The following is a 22,783-nucleotide window of genomic DNA, read 5'->3' as shown; positions in this document are numbered from 1 at the left end:
GATAAAAGGTGCTCTTTGCCACTGAGTTCACCTGTGCCTCAAGTGACAGTTCTGGATCCAAGAACACCCCCAAACTACGGACCCGATCCTTTAGGGGGAGTGCAACCCCGTCCAGGACAGGGCAAACATCACCTCGCCGGACAGATGAACCACCCGCTAACAGTACCTCCGTCTTGTCTGGATTGAGTTTCAGTTTATTAGCCCTCATCCAGTCCATTACCGTGCCCAGGCACTGGTTCAGAACAGTCACTGTCTAACCTGGGTTTGATGAAACGGAAAGGTAGAGCTGGGTATCATCCGCATATTGATGACACCTCAGTCCACATCTCCGGATAACTTCCCCCAGCGGCTTCGTGTATATGTTAAACAGCATAGGGGATAAGATAGAGCCCTGTGGAACCCCATGGCTTAGGAGCCACGGCACAGAGCAATAATCCCCCAGCACCACCTTCTGGAATCGGCCATCCAAGTAGGAGCGGAACCACTGCAACGCAGTACCTCCAACTCCCAGCTCAGACAACCTATCCAGAAGGATACCATGGTCGATGGTATCGAAGACCGCTGAAAGGTCCAGGAGAACCAACAGGGTCGCACTCCCCCTGTCTCTCTCCCGACAGAGGTCATCCCACAGGGTGACCAAGGCAGTTTCCGTTCCAAAACCAGGCCTGAAACCCGATTGAAATGGATCTAGATAATCCGTTTCATTCAAGAGTGCCTGGAGTTGTCCTGCAACCACCCGCTCAAGCACCTTGCCCAGGAAGGGGATATTAGCCACCGGCCTGTAGTTGTTAACATCCTCCAGGTCCATGCATTTCACATGATTATGTACTTAAGGTTTTATGCAGCTTTTATTGATTTTAAAACTATGTTTAACCCTTTTAAATGCACTTTGAAATTGACTCATGAGAAAGTCTTCTGCTTAAAATGTCGTCTCCTTAAACAGACTGCGTGGAATTGAGACTGCCTGAGCTCAGGCTTGGGAGGAGGCCCAAAGCGTGTCAGAGCTGCAGTGGGTTTATGTATGACTGTCGCCACCCTCTGACCACCTGAAGGAGAGAGGGTCAGGTGGGCTTTTTCGAAAACCCAAAAGAAGGGGAGAAGGGTCTCCCCAGAGAATAGGGCTGCTGGGTAGGCATAGATCAGGCCCGCAGTATCAGCGTCATAAAAAGCTACCCGTCCCCCATCATAGTTCAGACTCACACGGATCCGCTTGGGCTCCTCCCTCAAACAAAGTCTGGCAGAGGGGTCTGAGGCCCTGTATTTACCATCCCACTTCCCCATTTCCCAGATCCCCTCCTCAGGACTAGAGGTGATCACGCCCTTCCTCCTCACAGACTTTCTGGCAACCCCCACAGACCATTCTCCCTCACTCCCCACGACAACTTCCCAGAAATGTCTGCCTGCCGTGAATCCCTCGCATCCCAACACAAACACCATTGTGTCAAATCTCTCAGGGTTGTCGGGTAGATTTTGACATTTCTCTCCAAGCGTTACACTTTGATGATCCCCAGACAGGATGAGCCGAGGATTTGCCGTGTCTGGATCCAGAGATACATTTGCTGTGGTGGGGGGAGAGGAGGAAAGAAAAGATACATGAATACCATTTACCAAAATGTCAGTCACAATCTGAGCCTAGAGACATATCACAGGATTTTTAAAAAAAAGGAGTGAGGAGATAACTTCCCAACCTTTGATGGCTTTGAAGGAAAATTAAATTGAGAGGTTAGTTCTATCACGAGCTCTGATAGTGATTTTCTCTCTATCTGGAAACTCCAATATTAATCTCAGCAGATTTGCAGGCAACTAAGACCATGAATGTTCCTAGCCCAGAAGCATCCCAAAAGCCAACAAAGGCCTGATGATGATGGTTGTATGACTAATAGAAAGGGAAGGAGGTCCACCTGCCTGGTCACCTGGAGGAGTTCCTTCCCCCGCCCCTCAGACAGCCAGGTAAGTGGCTGTTGTCTTCGTGTCCAGCATGTGGCCTGGGGCCACGGATGGAAGCAGAATGCAGAACCTGACAGACCCTTTTCCCCAGTCGAGAGTCCTTATGTCAAATGATGAAGGATGTGTGTTTGTATGTGTGCAAAATATATGGAGATAAGCATAAAACTGCTCGATTGTCTTTTCTGATTTGTGTCATTAAGAGTTTGAATGAATGGAGAAATCAAATGAAATACAAGCAGACAGCTTCCAAACATGGCCCCAATTCCTCTGTCCTCCTTTAATTCTGGGCCTCTGTCATATCCCTCAGTTTACCTTTCTTCAGCTGAACTCCAGATTTCAGAGCATCTGGGAAAGAAAGGGAATAGAGGCAAAACATCACAGCATTCTACTTACAGAAAATCTTAGAACACCCCCTACCCTCCCATCCCCAAAATCATTTAATGTCATTATTTTGTCCATTTCCGTCCTGATTTGAAGTAAAGCTTTAAGAGAATCCTGACATAAATCTCAGAGTGGTGGTAGTGACTGAGTTTGGACATCATGATAACTGACGATGGCTTACATAAACCACAATGGCTTATTTAACCCATGGTGGGTTGTCAGATGAGGATTTTTTAACCCATGATGGTTTATTTGGTCTAAATGACCCACACAGATAACCCACAGTCTGCAGTAGGGTTTATTTAAACCATAGTGGGTTATTGTGTCATCTGGTGGTCACCGTGGTTGTTTTTCGTTGCATATGGAGGTGTGCAGTAAGAGCAAACGCAACAGGTGCTGCTTTGCTATCCCTGGCTGTAGCACTTAGGAATCTCTTAAAGGGATCAAGCCACTAGTATCAATCAGGGGAAATGAGGAATTTCTTCATTGGGAACCAAGTTAAAGCAAGTAAACTCACAGTATCAGTGAAGGAAATGCATATTTACATTTCTGCCAAAGTAGAAATGAGAGCCAGTTAAAGAGGCTAGGCCCGCAGTTTTGATGGTGGAGGGGAGTGCAGGGTTTTGATGGTGCATTGGGTACTTCCTCTTAAATCTGGAACCAGATTTAAAAGAGGGCAGGGCACCTGCAGCTTTAACTGTTGTGATGAAGAGGGAGTTTCCCCAGGTTCCCCATATATACAAATGACACCTGCTGAAATTTCCTTTTCAATACAACTGTTAAAGATACAGGAGCCCAGTCCTCCTTTTCATATGGTCACCCTATTACTAGAGGGGGCATGGTTTGAGGTTTGGTCCCGATCCTGCAATTCTTCAAGGCATCACTTTTTTTTTTTTTGGTGCACCTGGGATTTTTGCTCCTATTACAGTTAGCATTTCTGTTAATGGGTGAAACAGTAGGGTGACCATATGAAAAGGAGGACAGGGCTCCTGTATCTTTAACAGTTGCATAGAAAAGGGAATTTCAGCAGGTGTCATTTGTATATATGGAGAACCCGGTGAAATTTCCTCTTCATCACAACAGTTAAAGCTGCAGGTGCCCTGCCCTCTTTTAAATCTGGTCACTCTAGCATAGCTCCTGCACCTTTGACTGTTGTGATGAAGATGAAATTTCCATATATACAAATGACACCTGCTGAAATACCCTTTTCTATGCAACTGTTAAAGATACAGGAGCCCTGTCCTCCTTTTCATATGGTCACCCTAGTTAAAGAGATCCTGTCGTCATCGCCTTCTCCCAGAGGAGAAAGAGTTACACAGAATGTCTCCTGTTGCCCACAGATGTAGCCAGCCCTAGTTTTCCTCAGGTCTTTAAACCATCTGGGGAGGAAAGAAAAATGGAACTCCATGTGCTCCAGTGATGCACAGTGGCTTAGCCTGCGTGTGTGCAAATGTGGGTTATTTACAAAATAAGCTACTTTGAGTAGGTTATAAAGCCACCATGACTTAAAATAACATCCAAACACGGCCAGTGAGGGGAATCCTCTCCCCCACAAATATTCATATCTTCTCCTAAGGAGAATTTCCTCAATTAGACATGTGAGTGGAGTTTGATTACATAAGAATACATGAGCTAAGCTTGTTGGAGTAATTTGAACCAGAGCCCTTTCTAAAGCAAACTCATTGGGCCTCTTTGCACATCACAACAACCCACCATGACTTAATTTACCCACAGGAGCTGTTCCATTATGCCAGTGGCCTGATGGCACCAGTTTTTCAGTTTTTCTTGCTGTTGATTTGTTGTGTCATGAAACTTAGGAGGCAGGGATTATTAGAGGGTTGTCTAACCCTCAAACAACCCCTGACATCTGAGTTTGCATGACACGATAAGCCATGGCAAGCTGGGAACCCTGGGATTCTATGCAAAATGGCGTTTGCAGGCACCCAGCAAGGCATGACAACTCCACAGTTGGTTGCTGTATCAGGCAAACAAGGTCATTTTGTCTTCTGAACAGGAACACAAAGGTCCCCTATTTTTCCAACTCTGCCACCATTACAAGTACCCTTTGTCACCCACATCTGGGCCAGTTCAATACGCAGTGTGAAACTCTTTGCAGACACTCATTGGTACCTTTAAATTGCTTTATGGAACCTTCCAGAATGGGATTCATATCACAGATGTCCCAGATCTTCCACTTTAGTGCAGCTGAGAAAACCACAGAGTTCTCAAACGTATTCTCCTCACTCCTGCAAGAGAGAAACAAATATTGATGCCGCTTCTGCAGAATCCAGAATTCCCCAAAGAAAAGAAGAAAGGATGAAGGGAGTGGCAGAACACCAAGGGACGCGAGCAGCTGCAGAGAGGCAGAGGGGGATGGAGGTGCTTTGTGGAGGAGCCTTTCCCTTACTCTAGCTCCGAAAGCCCAACCAAACGTCATGAAGAAGAATCAATGGCTGGGGCCACACAGTGGTGCAGCTATGCCTGGACCTTGGGGGAGATGCCTAGGTCCTCACAGCCCTGGAGGTTCCTAAATGTCAGCCACGGTCCCCAAAGACCCCCACCCCCAAGGAGCAGCAAATGATCAGGGCAGTGACAAACATGCCTGGGCAGAAAAAGTCCAGACTGTTCTTGTAATCACGATGGTGCTTTGATTTAGGAAAGGAAAGGAACCTCTCGTGCAAGCACTGAGTCATTACTGACTCTTGGAGGGACGCCAGCTTTCACTGACGTTTTCTTGGCAGGCCTTATAGCGGGGTGGTTTGCCGTTGCCTTCCCCAGCCGTTATTACCTTTCCCCCAGCTAACTGAGTACTCATTTTACCGACCTCGGGAGGATGGAAGGCTGATTCGACCCGAGCCGGCTGCCTGAAACCAGCTTCCACTGGGATCGAATTCAGGCCGTGGGGAGAGTTTCAGCTGCAGAAACTGCTGCTTTACCGCTCTGCGCCACACGAGGCTCTTGCTTTGATTTAAATGAGTTTAAAATGTGAGTCTGCACAAGTTCAGAGCAATCAGGATTGGCCCATATTTGTGTAGTGCAATGATCTGTTGTGTGAGAATGGGGTATTACAAGTCCAAAAGGATTTTGTTGCTTCCATCTATGGGACTCTGTGAGTGGGTCTTGTGATCAAGTCACATCAAAAGCTCCTTGGCCCGTTGACTCCATCAGAGACACAGCAGCTAGAGGGAGACTTTAACAAAAGTTTAATAAGAGAGACTCTCCTAGTTACAAGACTGGTAGTCTTCAAACAGAACATCAACAATTGGGGAATAGCTCATTCACTAGGAGGATTTTCTCCCCTTTCATCTTTTGGCATGGACTGACGCCGGGCATGTAAGTAATCCCCCCACAGTCTGTCTCTGCCAGAGGCCTCAGAAGAAACAATGCCCACCGCTGCCAAATATTTTGCTGCTGTTTCCTCCCAGTACCTTTCCAAGAGACCCTGACTCCTCCCATCTTCTGCAGTAAAGTTAGTTGAGGCCTATTTGGAGCGTGTCCTTAAAGGGGTGGTGTAGGAAGAGCAGCAGGCCCCTTCTTTCCCCAACAAGTTGACTGGCTGTTCCTCTAAACCTGGAAGAAGTTCAGAGGAACAGGGGTTGGCGTTTCCCCTGTAGAAAACCATTCGCCTCTCTTGTCTTGCCTCCCTCATTCCTGCAGACTAGCTCTCAAATTGTCTCTTGCCCACTTCTCCACCTCTTTTATCCTGTACTGTCTGGCCTTTCCTCCTGCAGGTGCCCTGCCCTCTTTTAAATATGGTCACTCTAGTATAGCTCCTGCACCTTTAACCGTTGTGATGAAGAGGGAATTTCACCAGGTTCCCCATAAATACAAATGACACCTGCTGAAATACCCTTTTCTATGCAACTGTTAAAGATACAGGAGCCCTGTCCTCCTTTTCATATGGTCACTGTAGCATGAGGCCCATTCAGTCCAGCATGAGACAGCAGTAACCTGACTTTTTCTGGTTTTTCTTGCGGCGCAAGGAGGGGCAGAAGGGGCGAGAGAGGCAGACGACGTCATGTGAGGGACCTCCAAGCAATCCGTGAGTGCCCGGTAGCGAGTGTGCAATAAAATGTTTGTCAGATGGCGCTCTCACACAATCCTTTAGCCTGTGCTGACCAGAACTGCCATTCAATTGTGCTCCCGCCGCTCAGAGCTGTCCTGGCTCAGCCAAACTCAATGAGCCTCTTGTCTGGAAGGGTGTAGGCTCCCCTGGCAATGCAGGGACGGACCCGATGGGTGCTGTGTAAGAGACAGAGAGCCATGCCAATGCTTTACAGACTCCAACCCACAACCCCCCACACCCCAAGCAGCCTGGAGGGCCAAACACCACTCATGCTGTCCTGAGCCTTCTCAGTATCATGAAGTATGACCATATGAAAAGGAGGACAGGGCTCCTGTAGCTTTAACAGTTGTAGAGAAAAAGGATTTTCAGCAGGTGTCATTTGCATGCAGACAGCATCTGGTGAAATTCCCTTTTCATAGCAATAGTTAAAGGTGCAGGTGCCCTCCTCTCTTTTGTATCTGGTCAAGAGGGCAGGACTCCTGCAGCTTTAACTCTTATGATGAAGACAAAATTTCACCAGCTGCTACATGCATTCAAATGACACTTGCTGAAATTCCCTTTTCTATGCAACTTTAAAGATACAGGAGCCCTGTCCTCCTTTTCATATGGTCACCCTAAAAGGGAACTGAGTGGGATCTACTTACTTCTTCAAGGTGCCTTTTATATCCTAGAGGGAAAGGAGAGAAATAAAGAAGAACTCAGTAAATAACACAGTCAGTAGGAAATTGTTGACAAAATGAATTCCATGAAGAAAAGGGGACATTTCAGTGCAATGCAAAGCAATCAATTAAAAACTCTTAGAAACTGAAGCAGATAGTTCAGAAAAGGTGAATAAACCATCGTGTTCGTCTTTGATATGGTCTTGGGCATAACAACCCCATAACCCGTAACACTAATCTCAGTGCCAACTTTTCCGTAGTCCCAGGAAGAGAAGCCTTGGTCGTTCTTGCCATCTTAACTGAAAGAGTTCACTTACAGGCCGTTGATGCTTCTCCTCCATTTCCTGCATTGTTCCTTCCATGGAAGAGAGCTTCTCTGAAATTTTGGCCATGTGCTCCTTCCTTCTACTTTCAATCTCCTTCTCCACCTCATCCATCTGGGCCAGGAGAAGCTTCTCTTGTTCTTCCAGAAACCGGCGCAGTTGTTGGAACTGAACCACCGTCTTTTCCCTCTCGGCTTTCATTTGCTTCTGTAACAAGCAGGTGAAAGGAAGTCCGGCACTGAATGCGTTCCTCCAGGGTTAAAGGAAAGATTAAGAGAATCACATGGGAAGGGCACTTCCAGACTATACAAAGAGATTCTGTCAGCATTATTTATTTGTAACATTTGTATGCTGCCCTATCTGCTAAAAAGCCATCGAGGCAGTGAACAGCAGTGAAGAAAAAATAAAATCTTTCTACGTTAAAAACAAAAGCAGTAAAAATGTTTAGAACTACACATTTTAAACTACTAAATTGAAAAGTGGTTCTTTATACACTTTCAAAGGGCCAAGGGAGTGGCAGCGAATCGTAGTTCTTGAGGGAGGGCATTCCATAATTTGGGGGCAATTTGGGAGGGAGAAAAGCCCTTTCACACGTCCCCGACAAAAAGGCTTCCGTGGGTGTTGGTGTTCCCAAAGGGGATTCTCCAGGGAAAAAGTTTTCCAGGGAAAGAGTTGTCAGGGAAAGAGTTTTCAATAGTCTTCCAAGGGCCCAGCCTAAGCACGGCTTTTCATGGACATTTTATGACCGATCAGAGGAGGGCAAACAATGCAGGTTCCAAGGAGCAAGGCAGCCATGTGACTTCATTCCCTGATGCAAATTTCATGGTTCCCAGATATTTTTTTCTCGTACATCTTCACTTTCCAGCAACAGTGACACTTACAAGGAGGTCTTGGCTTTCTCTTTCCATGTCTATTTTATGTGCCAGAATTTTCTCTTTCTTTTCCCTCAGAGTCTCCAGGCAGCCACAGATCTGATCCTGAAGAGAAGACATAACTGCCAATTTGGTAACTGTGCGGAGATTCACTCACTTTAAATATATTGAAAAGGCAACTGTGAAACAGAGGCCTTAGCTAGACTGGGCAAAATCCCGGAGCGAACCCCGGAATCATCCCTGTGCATCCACATGGGGATCCCGGGATCCCGCTTTTTCCATGGTCCCGGGCTGAGCCCAAGATTGTGGAACGTGCGGCCCATTGCCGTAGTTTGACCCAGCTCCACACGATTCCACATGTGGAGCCTTGCACAGGGCGCAGCGCTCTTCGGGAGCACTGCGTCCATCACGGGTAGGGTGGGGGGAGTGGGAAAAGTACTTAATTAAAAAAAAAAACTTACCTTTAGCGCACGAGCATTCGTGCGCTCCTTTCTCTTTCAAAAATAAAAAATGGCGGGTGTGACACTTCTCTTCCTGAGGTCATCACACCTCACATGTAAACAGAGGAGGGATCTCACATTAATCACAACGCGAGATCTTCCCTCCTCCGTCCTGGATTAAAAGGTAGGTCTAGTCCACTTGATTTAATAGTTTTGTATAAACTATCATCAGAGATCCCACCTATCTGATAGTGCCAGATATTGACTGCTAGTATTTTAGGTTATAATGTAATCACTGAAATTATTCTTGTGTCTTTGGCATGTATGTCACCATTGTGATAGCAAAGGGTGGGTGCTACAGATAAATGGAGCACCCCTAGAGTGACCCACTGACTGACTCCTTGGTTGAGAAAGGATTGTACCTCGAATATTTTGTATACTTCAAATAATGTGTGTTGCTATCTGTGAGCAATTCTGTATTTTGCAATGGTCTTTGTGCTACAAACAAATAAACTTTCATTCATTCATTCAAAAGATAGGTCTAGCTAAGGCCAAAGTGACACAAGCGTAAAAATAATTTCCCCTCTGCCTTCCAGAGCTGACTGTGTGTGCAGGGATCTCCCAGCTACCTCCATCTTTATCCCAGTAGAGTGTATTAGATCGAATAGGTTATGCCATCCCATTTGAGTCTGGGTTTATCACTTGCTGGGATGGTGAAGGAAGGGACATTGCAGTGTATGAGCTGTGGAGTCCTGTGGAGTCCTAAAAGTTATATGAAATCAACAGGATTTGAGTTTTGATTTGTGGATCCAACTTTTATCCAGTCCCATCTCTCCTGCTTTGGGGTTAGAGCCAGCTCAGTTCCCCAGCACATGGTGGTTGTGTTTTTTTACATATTCCACCCACATTAGGAGGACTCCATGATGCATTCCTACCTTGTATTCCTGGGTAGCCTCTTCCTTGAGAAGCACAGTGTGTGATCTATGTTTTGTGGAGGACTTACACTTCCAGCAAATCAATTCTTTATCTTCTCTGCAGAACAGGTGAAGTTTTTCCTTGTGTATCACACACAGGCTCTCTCTTTCTATGTTTAGTTGCTGGAGTTTTTCTACTAGATTTGCCAGCTGCCAGTTGGGCCGGAAGTTCCCTCTCTGGATTGGGGTTCTACAGACTGGACACGTCAAGTCCAGTTCAAGTTCTTCACATGTCTTACAGTGGGTGGTGATACAGCCTTGGCAGTAGTTGTGGCCACAGTCCACGGTCACTAGGTCTCTCAGATACTCCTGGCAGATGGAGCACTTGGCTTCCTGTTCCATGTCAGTGGGAGGGGGGGCTGTGGCCATGGCAGATGGAGGCGTCTCTGTTGTTAGAAGAGGCTGCTGTAGGAAGACAGCAATGAAGGGGGGGGGGGACATGCCTGTTACATAATAACTGTGTGGGTAATATTTATTTCAAATGCCAGCCGGTGGGAACGAGTCTCTAATGGAATGTATCCTGCACCATAGGCAGGGCTGGCGCTACCATTAGGCCAACTAAGCAGCCACCTAGGGTGCAGTACTGCCCTTTAAGGGTCACAGTTAATACAAATTAGCTGTATTAAGAAAAATAATAATAAAAGGAAAATATAATAGTTCAGAAACTCTTCTTGAACAGCTGAATCGAAGTTGGCAAATTTGGGGTATGTGTGTGTGTGTGTGTGTGCAAGTAGCTCGCCTTGCCTAGGGCGCAAAATAGTCTGGCACCGGCCCTCCCAGTGTCCCAAACATGATGAAAAACAACAACTAAAATCCCAATATTTAGTATCTATAGGGCCAGCCCTAAGCAGCAGGAAGCGGGCATAACAGGTGGTGCGGGCTGGGAAGAGCAGCACAAAATTTTCCTCCCTCCCCACCCAATGTCATGTTCCTGCTGCTTCGTCTCGATCTGCTTCGTCTCGATCTGCAGCTCCCCTGACCCAATCCATCTCCGCCTTTGTTGGAGGCGAATAAGGCCGCTCCAATGTCGCTTCTATGCTCTGAAGCGAAGCAGAGCACAGCCCTACTCAACAAACAGTTTTCAAAACGTTTTCAAAGTGCTTTAAAGTGCTTTAAAGCAGTAGTGTAGATCCCCCCATGGCCAAAGCCTAAAACAAAATCCCATGGAGGGGGAAGCACTTATGCTCTGAGTCACCAGAGGCGGGCAAAGAGAAAAATCATGCAACAGTCAATCTCAAGGCTTCATCCCACGTACCTGTTTCCCTCGAATTATCCCCTATAGTTGTTGTTGTTGTTGATGATGATGATGGTAGCTAAATCACACCCCAGGCAGCAATGCTCCTAAGATCCTTTGCATACCAGTAAAAGGGTTTAAGGGGGGAAATGTAAAAAATCATTAAAAAATCAATGGATGACGCAATCCTATTCAAATTTTGGTATGCTTAAAGCTCTCCTTAATATCTATTACTGTGCCAATTTTGATGTTTTTATCTTTAAAACTTACACAGATGTAAGCATTTGTTTAATTTGCTTACATTGAACCGCATCTGCCATTTGGGCGCCCACTCTGCCAGCCTGGAGAAATCTTTGGAGCTCTTCACAATCCCTTTGTGTTTTAACAACTTTAAAGAATTTGGTGTCGTCAGCAAACTTGGCCACTTCACTGCTCACTCCTAATTCCAGATAATTTATGAACATGTTGAAAAGAATTGGTCCCAATACCGATCCCTGTGGGACCCCCACAGAGATCGGTATTGGGACCAAGTCCAGGGTCTAAACTTACCCAGCTGCACCAATGTGTGTTGGGATGTAGAACTTCATCACACCAGCGTTATACTGTGCATTCACTGCGAATTACATGCGAAGGACTCCAATGTTTTCTTCTTTATAATCTGCTTTGATTGTGAAGTACTCCGTTGCATCCTGCTGTGATTGCGCTGCTTCCCTAAAAGAAGCGCTGAAAATAGAATCGTGGAAAGAGCGACTCTTCTTACTCCCCCACAATCCCGAGGCTAATTTTAACATACTTCCTTGTCCTTCCCCGAGCGGCCACTGGGGGCGCAGAAGGATGATTTTTAAACTTCAAATTAAACAAATGCTTACATCTGCATAAGTTTTAAAGATAAAGATATCAAAATCGGCACAGTAATAGATATTAAGGAGAGCTTTCAGTATACCAAATTTGAATCATATTGGGTCATCTGTTAATTTTTTAATGATTTTTTAAATCCCCCCTCTTAAACCCTTTTCCTGGTATGCAAAGGATCTTAGGAGTGCCACTACCCAGGGTGTGATTTAGCTAACAACAACAACGATGACAACAGTTTTACGCTATGGGGATAGTTCGAGGGAAACGGGTACGTGGGATGAAGTCTGTAATCACAGCCAAGCCTGCTGGGTTCAGCCTTTTCTGCTCCTGGATAAGACCATTCATTCCCCGTTCCCTCTCTGAGCCTTCACCCTCTGAATCAAACACTGACAGCCTCTCCCTGTTTGCCCCTCCACCCTTTAACTTGCCTTTTAAAAGAAGAAGGAAAAGCAAACAGCCTGCGTGATTTCCTGATTAAATGTTTGCTTAACATTTTCCAAAACCCGCTCATGATTTTCTGGACAAAAGCCTCTCTTTCTCAGTGATCATAAACATGGCAGTAGCAAGTGGTCCATGAGTGGGTTTTTTACACTTTTCATCCGAATATAAAGCCCCATTCATTTTGTGCAGAAAAGATACAGGGAAGGCTTGTTACTTGTGCCCCAAAATACAATGTTGCTCGGTGCCAATCCACGCTACTTAATCCAGAGACGTACTTACCTAAGTATCAGGGCAGCAGCATGTGCTACAGACCGGCTGCGAGCAACTTCCGACTTCCTCTGCCCCACTTCCAAAACAGGTTTTGATTTTGTACGTTCATCTCTCCCCACCCACATCTTTCCGCCGCTGCTGTACTTAACCTTTGAGCTCGCTGGGCCAGGCGGGAAAGGACTTACCTTAGCTGCTTGCTGCAGGTTTCGATACGCAGCTGTACTCACGTTCATTCAAAGACAAAGAGCTTCCTTAGTCGAGCGTTTTATCGCATGCGTGTGACTGGCCACTCACGGTTCTTCGCGGGACATTTTGATGACTCGGTGATCGTGCTGCGTGTCTCCTGCCCCTTTTGCCAGTTTTCCCATTTTAAAATGATAGCTTCATTATGCTAGTATTATACTGTGTAATAAATGTGAATTATGTGCAAAGGACTCAAAAGTTTTCCATCTTATAATCTGCTTTGACTGTGAAGTACTCCCATGCATCTTGCCTTAATTGTGCAATAAAGCCAAAAGAATCAACCTACCTCATGCTACCTCTTTTAGCTTCATCTCATGTACCTGTTTCCCTAAAATTATCCCCTACAGCGTTTAGCTGTTGTTGTAGTTGTTGCTAGCTAAATCACACCCCAGGCGGCAGCACTCCTAAGATCCTTTGCACACCAGGAAAAGGGTTTAAGGGGGGAAATGTAAAATATAAAAAATCAACGGATGACCCAATCTGATTCAAATTTGGTATGCTTAAAGCTCTCCTTGATATCTATTACTAGGGTGACCAACTGTCAGGATTTCCCCGGATTTGTCCTGGTTTTTGTTCTTTCCATGGTGTCAGGGGGGATTTTCTATAATTTTCAATAATGTCCTGGAATGACACACCTTCCCCTTTAAGGCTGCCATTAGTATGGCAGGAGGGAATGACATGCTTTCTTGAGGCACATCATTCCCCCACCCTGAGCTCCAATTGAGGTCTTAAAGGGGAAAGTGGGTCATTCGTGGACATTATAGAAAAGGCCCCAATTGGAGTGGATGGTGGTGGTGCAGAATGAAATCCTTTCCCCTCCTCCACTCCAATCGGGTTCTTTAAGGTGGCGGGGGAATAACGTACTTTCTGCAGGACTCAGAAAGCTGCTTCCCCACACACACACACTAGGTGTCCTCTTTTTTGGTTTCCCAAATATGGTCACCCTAGTACTATGACTGTTGTGGTTGTTTATTATGTTATAAAAAATAAAGAAATGGTTTTATATAAGTGTAAGTTCCTTTTTTAGTATTTAGTATATTATTATAGTAGTTGTGTGCCTTTGCTACTCATTGGTTGCTATCATTTACTTTCTGTGAACCGCCCAGAGAGCTTCGGCTGTTGGGCAGTATAAAAATGTAATAAATAAATAAATGTGACCGAGGCCACGCCCCCTTGGGGACCGGACAAGTTGAATTGGCACCGCCTTGGGGGTGGGCATGTTGGGGTGGCCACGACTCCTGAGGGTGGCCATTTTGTCCTCCTTTTTGGTTTTCAAAATATGGTCACCCTAAGTGTGGGTAGGTAGGAAAGCGTGCTCTCCAGGGCCTCTGGAAAGTGTCTCACTCCCCCACCTAATGCTAATGGCGGCTGCCATTAGCGTGGCGAGGGGGAATGACGGGCTTTCCAGAGCTTTATCACACTAGCGTGCACGTACCTGCTTTTGCCGTTGTCTTGCTGCGGCTGCTGCACGGAGCTACAGCGATCCTTCGCATACCAGGAAGTGAGTTAGGCACTAAGCTTTTGCCGCTGTTGTTGTTTTGCAGTGATCCTTTGCATACCAGGAAGTGAGTTTAAGGGGGCGGGGGATATAAAAAAAATCATAAAAAGTCAACAGATAACCCTATTACTGCGCCGATTTCGGTGTCTTTATCTTTAAAGCTTATGCAGATGTAAACATTTGTTTTATATCCTGCTCCTGCACCCGCAGCAGCGGCTCGGAAGATACACTTCTTAGGTAGGGGCAAATTAGGGCAAATCTTTTGCAAATGAAGCACAATTTCCATGCCTTTGAACAAAGGAAGTGAGGCAGGTGGCTACCAGGAGGAGGGCCTTCTCTGCTGTGGCACCCCGGCTGTGGAATGAGCTCCCTAAGGAGGTTTGCTTGGCACCTACGTTATATGCCAGACGCCAGGTGTAGACCTTTTTATTCTCCCAGCATTTTAATAGTCTATAAATCTGGTTGAGCTTTTAAATTTTTGTGAACCACCCAAAGAGCTCCGGCTATTGGGCAGTATAGAAATGTAATTAATATAGGGTGACCATGTGAAAAGGAGGACAGGGCTCCTATATCTTTAACAGTTGTATTGAAAAGGAAATTTCAGTAGGTGTCATTTGTATATATGCGGAACCTGGTGAAATTCCTCTTAATTACAACAGTTAAAGCCGCAGGTGTCCTGCCCTCTTTTAAATCTGGTCACTCTAGTATAGCTCCTGCACCTTTAACTGTTGTGACGAAGAGGGAATTTCACCAGGTTTGCCATATATACGAAGGACACCTGCTGAAATTCCCTTTTCTATGCAACTGTTAAAGATACAGGAGCCCTGTCCTTTTCATATGGTCACCCTAATTAATAAATAAATAATAAATTAATTAAAGCAGGATGCTTGGGAGTACTTCACAATAAAAGCAGATTTTAAGGTGGAAAACTTCTGAGTCCTTTGCATGCAATTTGCAGTGATTGCACAGTATAGCGCTGGTGAGATAAAGGTCATATCCGAGTCCCTGGAAAGTGTGCTTTCCCCTCCTCGGCTCCAAGGGAAACCTCTGAGCATGGGCAGGTTCAAAGTTTGAACTCATTCAAATCTCAGCCCCTTCATGACTACAGGAATAAAACACAGTTTTATGGCCGAGGCGCTGAGCTGTTTGCTGCTTCCTCCATTACCTGCCATTGTGTTGGGAGGTCATTTGGTGGAGGGGGCAGGACTGTGGGGCCCTGGACTTCAACCGTAGCTGCTCCACTGCAGAGACACCCTTTGTCCCTTTGGAAAGAACGGGCAGGGAAATAAAAGCAGGAATGAGTGGTTAGAAGGAAACCCAACGTCTGACCTCCTTGCTGATCCTCCCACCCCAGCTCCCTGCCTCCAAGAGTGGTGAGAGGTTTGCATTCATCCCCCCCCCTCTCAGTTTATGCTCCCAGGCAGCTGTTCACTCCCATCTGCTTTGAGCCAATCGTCCAAATGAGATGTGAGGCAAAATATGGTACTAGCTGCTGAGTTGCAGTTTTTGAATAAACAATTAATGCAGGACATGGTAGAGCAATTTCCATTAGGAACTCTGCATGCTGGAAGGAGGCTTCTCACAATTTCCTCCCAGCCCCAACTACGAAGATCACACACACACACGCACACACGGCTGCTAGTACTCCATACAGTGACCATTGCCTGTCACTTCCTGCCATTTATCTCTTCCTGCCATCCCACATCGGCAGCGTAGATCTGTAGTTGTGAGCTTGAGTTTGAGTGGGGAGGGAAGGCCTGATCCCAAGGCTTCCTTAGGCTCAAACTACGGGGCACATGGAGTTCCATTTTTCTTTCCTCCCCAGATCGTTTAAAGACCTGAGGAAAACTAGGGCTGGCTACATCTGTGGGCAACAGGAGAGATTCTGCGTAACTCTTTCTCCTCTGGAAGAAGGCGATGAGGACAAGATCTCTTTAACCGGGTTGTGCTTATATATATTGCTGTGTGTATAAGACCAGCATTTTGGTAGGAAGTAATCTGGCAGCAATAAAGGTATATCATACAACTGTTCTTGTAATATGTTTTCTTAAATAGGTATTTAATCAGATTATCACCATGCTACTTGATGCCTGTGGCTGGCTTGGATTCCCAGCTTTCATTTAAAGAAACAAAATGAATTCTCCAGCCTTTGTAGAACCAGAGATGGAAGGCAAAGTGCACAAAGAACTGTTCTGCTCAATTCCATGTTCTTAGTCATGGTATAGCAGACGTTTCATAGTACTAGCCAGAGATTAGTATTTAAAAAAAAAACAGTAAAGTGACACACCCATCACCTGGAGAAGGAACTTCCTGATTCATTTTGAATGCTTGCAGACTCCCTCCCTCAGGGTGGACTTTGGAATGAGCGTTGCCCCGTAGTTATTCTGATCCAACCGACACTGTTTCCCCCCTTACCCTAGCCCATTCTCCTCAGAAGCTGCCCCATCTGACAACAAAAGCACCGGGACTCCATCCGCCATGGCTGCAGCCCCACAATCAACAGAGGTGGAACGGGAAGCCACGTGCCCCATCTGCATGGAGTATCTGACAGCCCCTGTGACTCTGGACTGCGGCCACAACTACTGTCTGGGCTGCATCACAAACTACTGTGAGACATGGGAAGAACAGGGTGGGGACTTGGAGTGTCCCGTCTGCAGAGTCCCAATCCAGAATGGGGACTTCCGGCACAATTGGCAGCTGGCAAATATAGTAGAACAAATTAACCTCCTTGAAAAAGAGAGCCTGTGTGCGAGACACAAGGAAAAACTCCGTCTGTTCTGCAAAGAAGATGAAGTTCTGGTGTGCTGGAAGTGCAAGGGCTCCCCAGAACATAAATCACACACTGTTCTTCTGAAGGAAGAGGTTGCCCAGGAATATGAGGTAAGAAAGCATCTGGATCTTTGGTAAGGGAGTCACAGAATCACTTAGAATTATAGAGTTGGAAGGGGCCATTGAGTCCAACCCCTTACTCAACACAGGAAACCACCTTAAAGCAGTCCTGACAGATGGCTGTCCAGCTGCCTCTTGTGTGAGAGAGCCCACAACCTCCATAGGCCATTGGGCCCATTGTAGTACTGCTCTAACAGTCCAGCCAGAAACTGGCGTCCTGTAACTTGAGCCCATTATTCTGTATCTGTAGTCCTTGGTATTCTGTATTTTTGCTGTAGTCCTTGGTATTGTTGCCTCTGCTCGACTGACCTTCTGCCTTTTGCTTACTGCTGCTCACGGTCCCATGTAATACTTCCTCTGCAGACAGTCCTCCAGTCTCATCTTCCAGTACCAATAAATTAGTATGCCAATTAACTGCCAATTAGTTTCTGGGCGAAGTATAAAGTGTTCGTTATCTCCTTTAAAGCCCTACATGGTTTGGGTCCCTGCGGGATCACCTTTTCCCATACAATCTGCCCCGCACACTCTGGTCCTCTAGGAAGAATCTACTTCAGTCAGCAAAAACTAGATTGACAGCTGTTACCCAGAGGACCCCCTCTTCTGTCCAGACTGTGGAAAGGCCTGCCAGAGGAGACTCATCAACTTAACGTTCTATTAGCATTTAAGAAAGCTATTAAGACTGATCTCTTCCAGCAGGCCTATCCAATAGGGCTGCGCTCTGCTCCGTTTCGGTTTGTAGAAGCGGTAGCGGAGCGGGGTGCTTCACCTCCGTTTAAGGTGCAGGCAAATCGGGTCGGGGGCAGCAGAGCAATGCGGAGTGGTTCTCTCATTTGCGGAGTGCTCCACGTCTTTTCAGAGCTCCGTCCGCCATTTTGGATTTTTCCATAGGATTGCATTGCACAAAAAATGCCTATAACTTATCTGTTTTTAAAGCTACATCCCTGAAACTTACTGTGCTTAGAGAGTGATGATTGGGGGTCATTTGTGTCGATTTTCAGAATTTTTGTCATGCAGTTTGCTTGCTATTAATTTTTATAGAATGGGTAAAACGAGACGGGGAAGCTCTTTTTTTCTCCCTTGATTGACAGATTCAAGTCCCTATCGTGATGATAACGTGAAGCATCCTCCAATCGCAATGTTGGAGGTGGGGACTAAGCCAGAGGGAGACAGAGACAGTTTCCTTTCTCTCTCTTTGTGGGTTTGGAGTTCGTGGAGGGTTAGTTAGTTCTTTACTGTAGCTGCATTTGTTTAGAGGAGATAGGATTTAGCTTGGTGTGTGTGTGTGTTTGTTTGTTTGTTTCTGACTTTTTGCTTAGCTTTCCTTTGTTCTGTTTTGACTTATTGCTTTATATAAATTTATAATTCTTCATTTGGAGTGTTTGTTTCCCACCCGCAACCCCTTCCCTTCCCTTCCCCCCTGTCAAATAAAGTTTGAGCATTCAAATAAAGTTTGGGCAAAGCACAATACACACTTTTCCCATTTCCCCAAATAATAAATACATCTGTACGTGGGAAAATGACGGAGATAACTGCATTTCTGAAAATGGGGTGGGGGATTTTTAAATATTCCCCAAAAATCAGTGGATGCTCGGATTTGCTTCAAACTGGGCAAGACTGTGAATACATGTATAAGCTCTCAAGGTGCCAATTTTGAGGTTTCTAACATTAAAAGTGACAGAGATCTAGAAAGGTTTGTTAATTAAGGTTAGGGGTTGAGGGTTAAAACGTAAAAAAAATGCTAAAAATCAGTGGATGCTCGGATTTGCTTCAAACTTGGCATGAATCAGGGTGTAGGTGGAAGCTGTGATGGTGCCCATTTTCAAGTTTCTATCTTGAAAAATGACAAAGATATTTGCATTTCTGAAAATGGGATGGGGGATTTTTAAATATTCCCCCAAAATCATTGGATGCTCAGAATCGCTTCAGACTGGGCATGAATGTGGACACATGTATAAGCTCTCATAGCGCCAATTTTGAGGTTTGTAATGTTAAAAGTAAAAACGTTATAGGCATTTTACATTTTCAATGCAAGTCTATTGGAGGGGAAACACGGAGCTCCGTTCCGGATCTGGAGCCCCACAGCAGAGCGGACCATAGGCGGATCAACGTGGGGTGGAGCGGACCCAATCTGGAAGTTGCGGATCGGGATCCAGAGCGGATCGGGGGGTCCGTGCACAGCCCTACTATCCAGTGTAATTTTAGGAAGTTTTTAAAATGTTTTTAGGATGTTTTAAAAATGATTTTAGGAAGTTTTAACAATGTATATTATGTTTTAATTCCGTTTTATGTGTTTTATATTTACTGTTGTTCCCCTCCTTGATCAGAATGGAGAGGCGGGAAAGATATAAATTGTTGTTGTTGTTGTTGTTGTTGTTGTTGTTGTTATTATTATTATTGGCACCTGTGAGCCCCCTTCTACCTACCCACCCTGTTCAATGCTTCTTTCTCTCTCTCTAAACCAAACATAATCTACTGTTTTCACTTCAGGTTCTGATCCATCGTCGCCTGGATATTCTGAGGAAAGAGAGAGAAAGAATTCTGGAATATCAAGCAGACACAGAAAATGAAAATGAATATCTGCTTGTAAGTATCAATATCACTAGGAAGGGAACAAGGGCTTCTGTGTAGACGTGTAATGTAAAATGTGGAAGAATCCAAAACCCCAAGTCAGATACATGACACAAGTGTACAAAATTTAACATGCACTAGTGTGGAGAAAGTGGATAGGGAGAAAAATGTCTCATGATACTAGAAATCTGGGACATCCCATGAAGCTCATTGGTGGGAGATTCAGAACAGATAAGAGGAAGGACATCTTCACACCGTGCATAGTTAAACCATGGAATTCACTACCATAAGAGGTAGCGATGGCCACCAATTTGTATGGCTTCAAAAGTAGGGTATACAAATTTGTTGGTGTAGAAGGCTACGAAGATTAGTCCTGATGGATTTGTGCTTTTTCCCATATCAGAGGCACTAAGCTAATGTACACCAGCTGCTGGGGAATATGGGTGGGAGGGTGCTGTTGCCCCTGTGTCCTGCTTGTGTGTTCCTGGTCGACAGCTGGTTGGCCACTATGTGAACAGAATGCTGGACTAGATGGACCCGTGGTCTGATCCAGTATGACTCTTCTTATGTTCTTAATCAAAAGCCCCACAAGCCCCACTGCAGAACAGCTATTGTTTGGAATGGCCAAAACTACCATAACAATGGTTAATGAAAGGCCGTTCTGAGAGTGAACCCTTCTACGTCTTTAGGAATCTTTTCCTCTAGTGGATTTGGATTTAATATCTGTGATATAAAATTCTTTTAAGCCTCTTGATGCTTTGAACAGTGGTCCTGTTTCTAACCCTGGCTACCATTTCTCCCTTTTGCATCCACCTCTTGCAGAAGCAAATCAAAGCAGAGAGGGAAAAGACAGTGGCTCAGTTCAGACAACTACATCAGTTTCTGGAGGAACAAGAGAAGCTTCTCCTGGCCCAGATGGAAGTGGTGGAGAAGGAGATTGCAAGGAAAAGGGAGGAGCACCTGGTCAAACTCTCTGAAAAACTCTCCTCTCTTGAACATCTTATTCAGGAGATGGAGGAGAAATGTCAGCAGCCAGCGAGTGAACTCCTGCAGGTAAGAGGGTGGCAGAAACAGACCAGGCTCCTCCCCAGGGGCAAAGCTGACTTCAAAACCTTCCTGCCTCCTTCATCTACAGAATAAAGGGGCCCAAGGCAGGCACTTCACGCCCCCTAAACAGGTGGCAACTATGAGGTAGTACCTTCGATGGAATTCTTGCCAATACAAAGGTGGGGAAATTGATAGCAAAGTAATCTTGCCGTATGGTGTTTCAAGGCAAGGTCAGATCTGGCATTCCTGAGCTAAACAAAATTCCAAATATGTAGCAGCCTCTAGGACAGGCAAAGGTTAATCCAGCAGGTGTAAACTGGGTAAATCCTGATCAAAAATACTGAAATGAATTTCTCATACATCCCTTTGCTCTGTTGAAACCCGCCCCTATTGTGTAAATAATAGTTCTGGCCTAGGAGTGGCTTCATCCTATTGTCCACAGCCCAGAATGGCTATTGTGACCATCAGAGAAACCTTCATGAGGTCCCTTCCATTTCGTTTTCATACCAGGTGTGAAACTCTTTTGTTCCTCTGAAATTTTTGTTCAAACCACATACGAGTTGCCTGCTCTGAGCCCTCAGTCTGCCAACTCTCTAGCTTGGTTCCATACGGAGCTATTGGAGCAGTACCATCCTGGGACCACATTAGTGAAACCACTTTGGTCTCCTGGCCACTCCACAATCAACAGGAGTTCCATCCAATTCTCCGGAGTTCTGTGGGCAAGCCCAGAGAGAACTGCCTAGAGGGCATGAGACACCCCCACTGTTAGGTCACTGTTCCACTGCTTTTTGGCCAGTCTCATCCATGCTTGGCTTCTCAGATGCTCATCTTACCCAAAGCAGAAATCCTTTGTAACCTCCCTTTTAAACAAACTGCATGTAAATGAGAGTGATGATCTTGCGATCATAACATCACAAGATATTCACCCTCCAACCGCCTCTATGGCCCTAGACTCGCTATTGTCAACATTACAAGATGCTTTTAAAAACAAATGTATCTTCTGAGAACGTGCACCACTTTGTAGATGTGTCTAGAGGAGCAACCTCAATAGTACTGATAACCAGCTCTATTGGATACAGGAGAATTGTATAGAATTTAAGGTTTCTATGTAGTGTGGATAGAATCTCTTCCTGGTTTTGCCTCTCTGCTGCTGTATTTTGTCTTAACGCCTCCCATGCTGTGCTCATGGGCTTTCCAGAAACACCTGATTAGCCATTCTTGGAGACAGGATCCGAGACAAGATAGGTCTTTGCATTGACCCAGGAAGGCTGTTCTTCTGTACTGTCTTCCAGAGCTGGAAACATTGACACTGTTGGCATTCTTCTGTGCATAGAGAACTGGATCAAGAAAAGAAAGGAACAACTAGCCTTCTTTAGCTCCGAGCACAGCTCCCAACCCCCAAATAATGCCCCATACATCAACTCCCCTCTCTTGTGAATGCCTGAGACTCTGACCAAGGCCTCCTACTGTGGGAAGTTACAGCATATCCATTTTCCTTAGATCTTGAGTGGAGGTTGCTCTGCGGAGGCATCACCAGTTGAACATGAGAGCGCCAGAGGATATTTCCATAGAGTGGTGGTCTGGTAGGTCTTGAGTTCCCTCTTCTTTCTCTGTTTTCCTCTCTGGGGTGTGAAAAGCATCTTGCAGAGGTAAGTGGATACTACTTATTTCAATTGGTGCTGGGGACTGTCTAGATGGCATGGGAAGAAGGTGGCCCTGCAGGCTCCTGGGGAGAGAACGTAGGTCTTCAAGGTTTGGGTCCAGGCTACCTGCGGGATCGCCTTCTCCCATACAATCCACCCCACACACTCAGGTCCTCTGGGAAGAATTTCCTTCAGCCAGCCAAAACTAGGCTGACAGGTATTACCCAGAGGACCTTCTCTTCTGCTGCTCCCGGACTTTGGAATAGCCTGCTGGAGATTTGTCAACAGTCTTTTAGCATTTAAGAAAGCTATAAAGACTTATCTCTTCCAGCAAGCCTCTCCAGTGGAATTTTAGGATGCTTTTAGGATGCTTTTAGGATGTTGGATGTTTTAACAATGTATACTATGTTTTTAATCAGTATTTTATGTATTT

General features: G+C 45.6%; 2 protein-coding genes across 2 annotated transcripts in view; one reads left to right on the top strand and one right to left on the bottom strand.

Annotated features, from left to right (window-relative positions):
• The window catches only part of LOC134396049 (E3 ubiquitin-protein ligase TRIM7-like), a 247,771-nt gene that overhangs the window by 128,656 nt on the left and 96,332 nt on the right, over positions 1-22,783 (top strand). The gene's annotated exons all lie outside the window — the stretch shown is intronic.
• LOC134396055 (tripartite motif-containing protein 10-like) lies at positions 808-10,030 on the bottom strand. Its single transcript, XM_063122401.1, has 7 exons — positions 9,624-10,030; positions 8,258-8,353; positions 7,371-7,583; positions 7,039-7,061; positions 4,459-4,574; positions 2,260-2,292; positions 808-1,559 (listed from the first exon to the last, which is right to left on the bottom strand). The coding sequence occupies exons 1-7, from the start codon at positions 10,002-10,004 to the stop codon at positions 901-903; spliced, it is 1,521 nt and encodes a 506-aa protein (XP_062978471.1). The 5' UTR covers positions 10,005-10,030; the 3' UTR covers positions 808-900.

The sequence above is a fragment of the Elgaria multicarinata genome, chromosome 3 (assembly GCF_023053635.1).
Source record: "Elgaria multicarinata webbii isolate HBS135686 ecotype San Diego chromosome 3, rElgMul1.1.pri, whole genome shotgun sequence".
NCBI lineage: Eukaryota > Metazoa > Chordata > Lepidosauria > Squamata > Anguidae > Elgaria > Elgaria multicarinata.
This window is presented reverse-complemented; position numbering and strand designations above follow the sequence as displayed.

Bases quoted from the DNA above. Each gene is read 5' to 3' on its own strand.
- LOC134396055 (XM_063122401.1), bottom strand. From the start codon at position 10,004: ATGGAACAGGAAGCCAAGTGCTCCATCTGCCAGGAGTATCTGAGAGAC. The intron at 8,354-9,623 runs GTAGGAATGCAT...TCTTCTCTTCAG, and splicing joins AGGCTACCCAGGAATACAAG to GATCAGATCTGTGGCTGCCT. The intron at 4,575-7,038 runs GTAAGTAGATCC...TCTCTCTTGCAG, and splicing joins ATAAAAGGCACCTTGAAGAA to GAGTGAGGAGAATACGTTTG.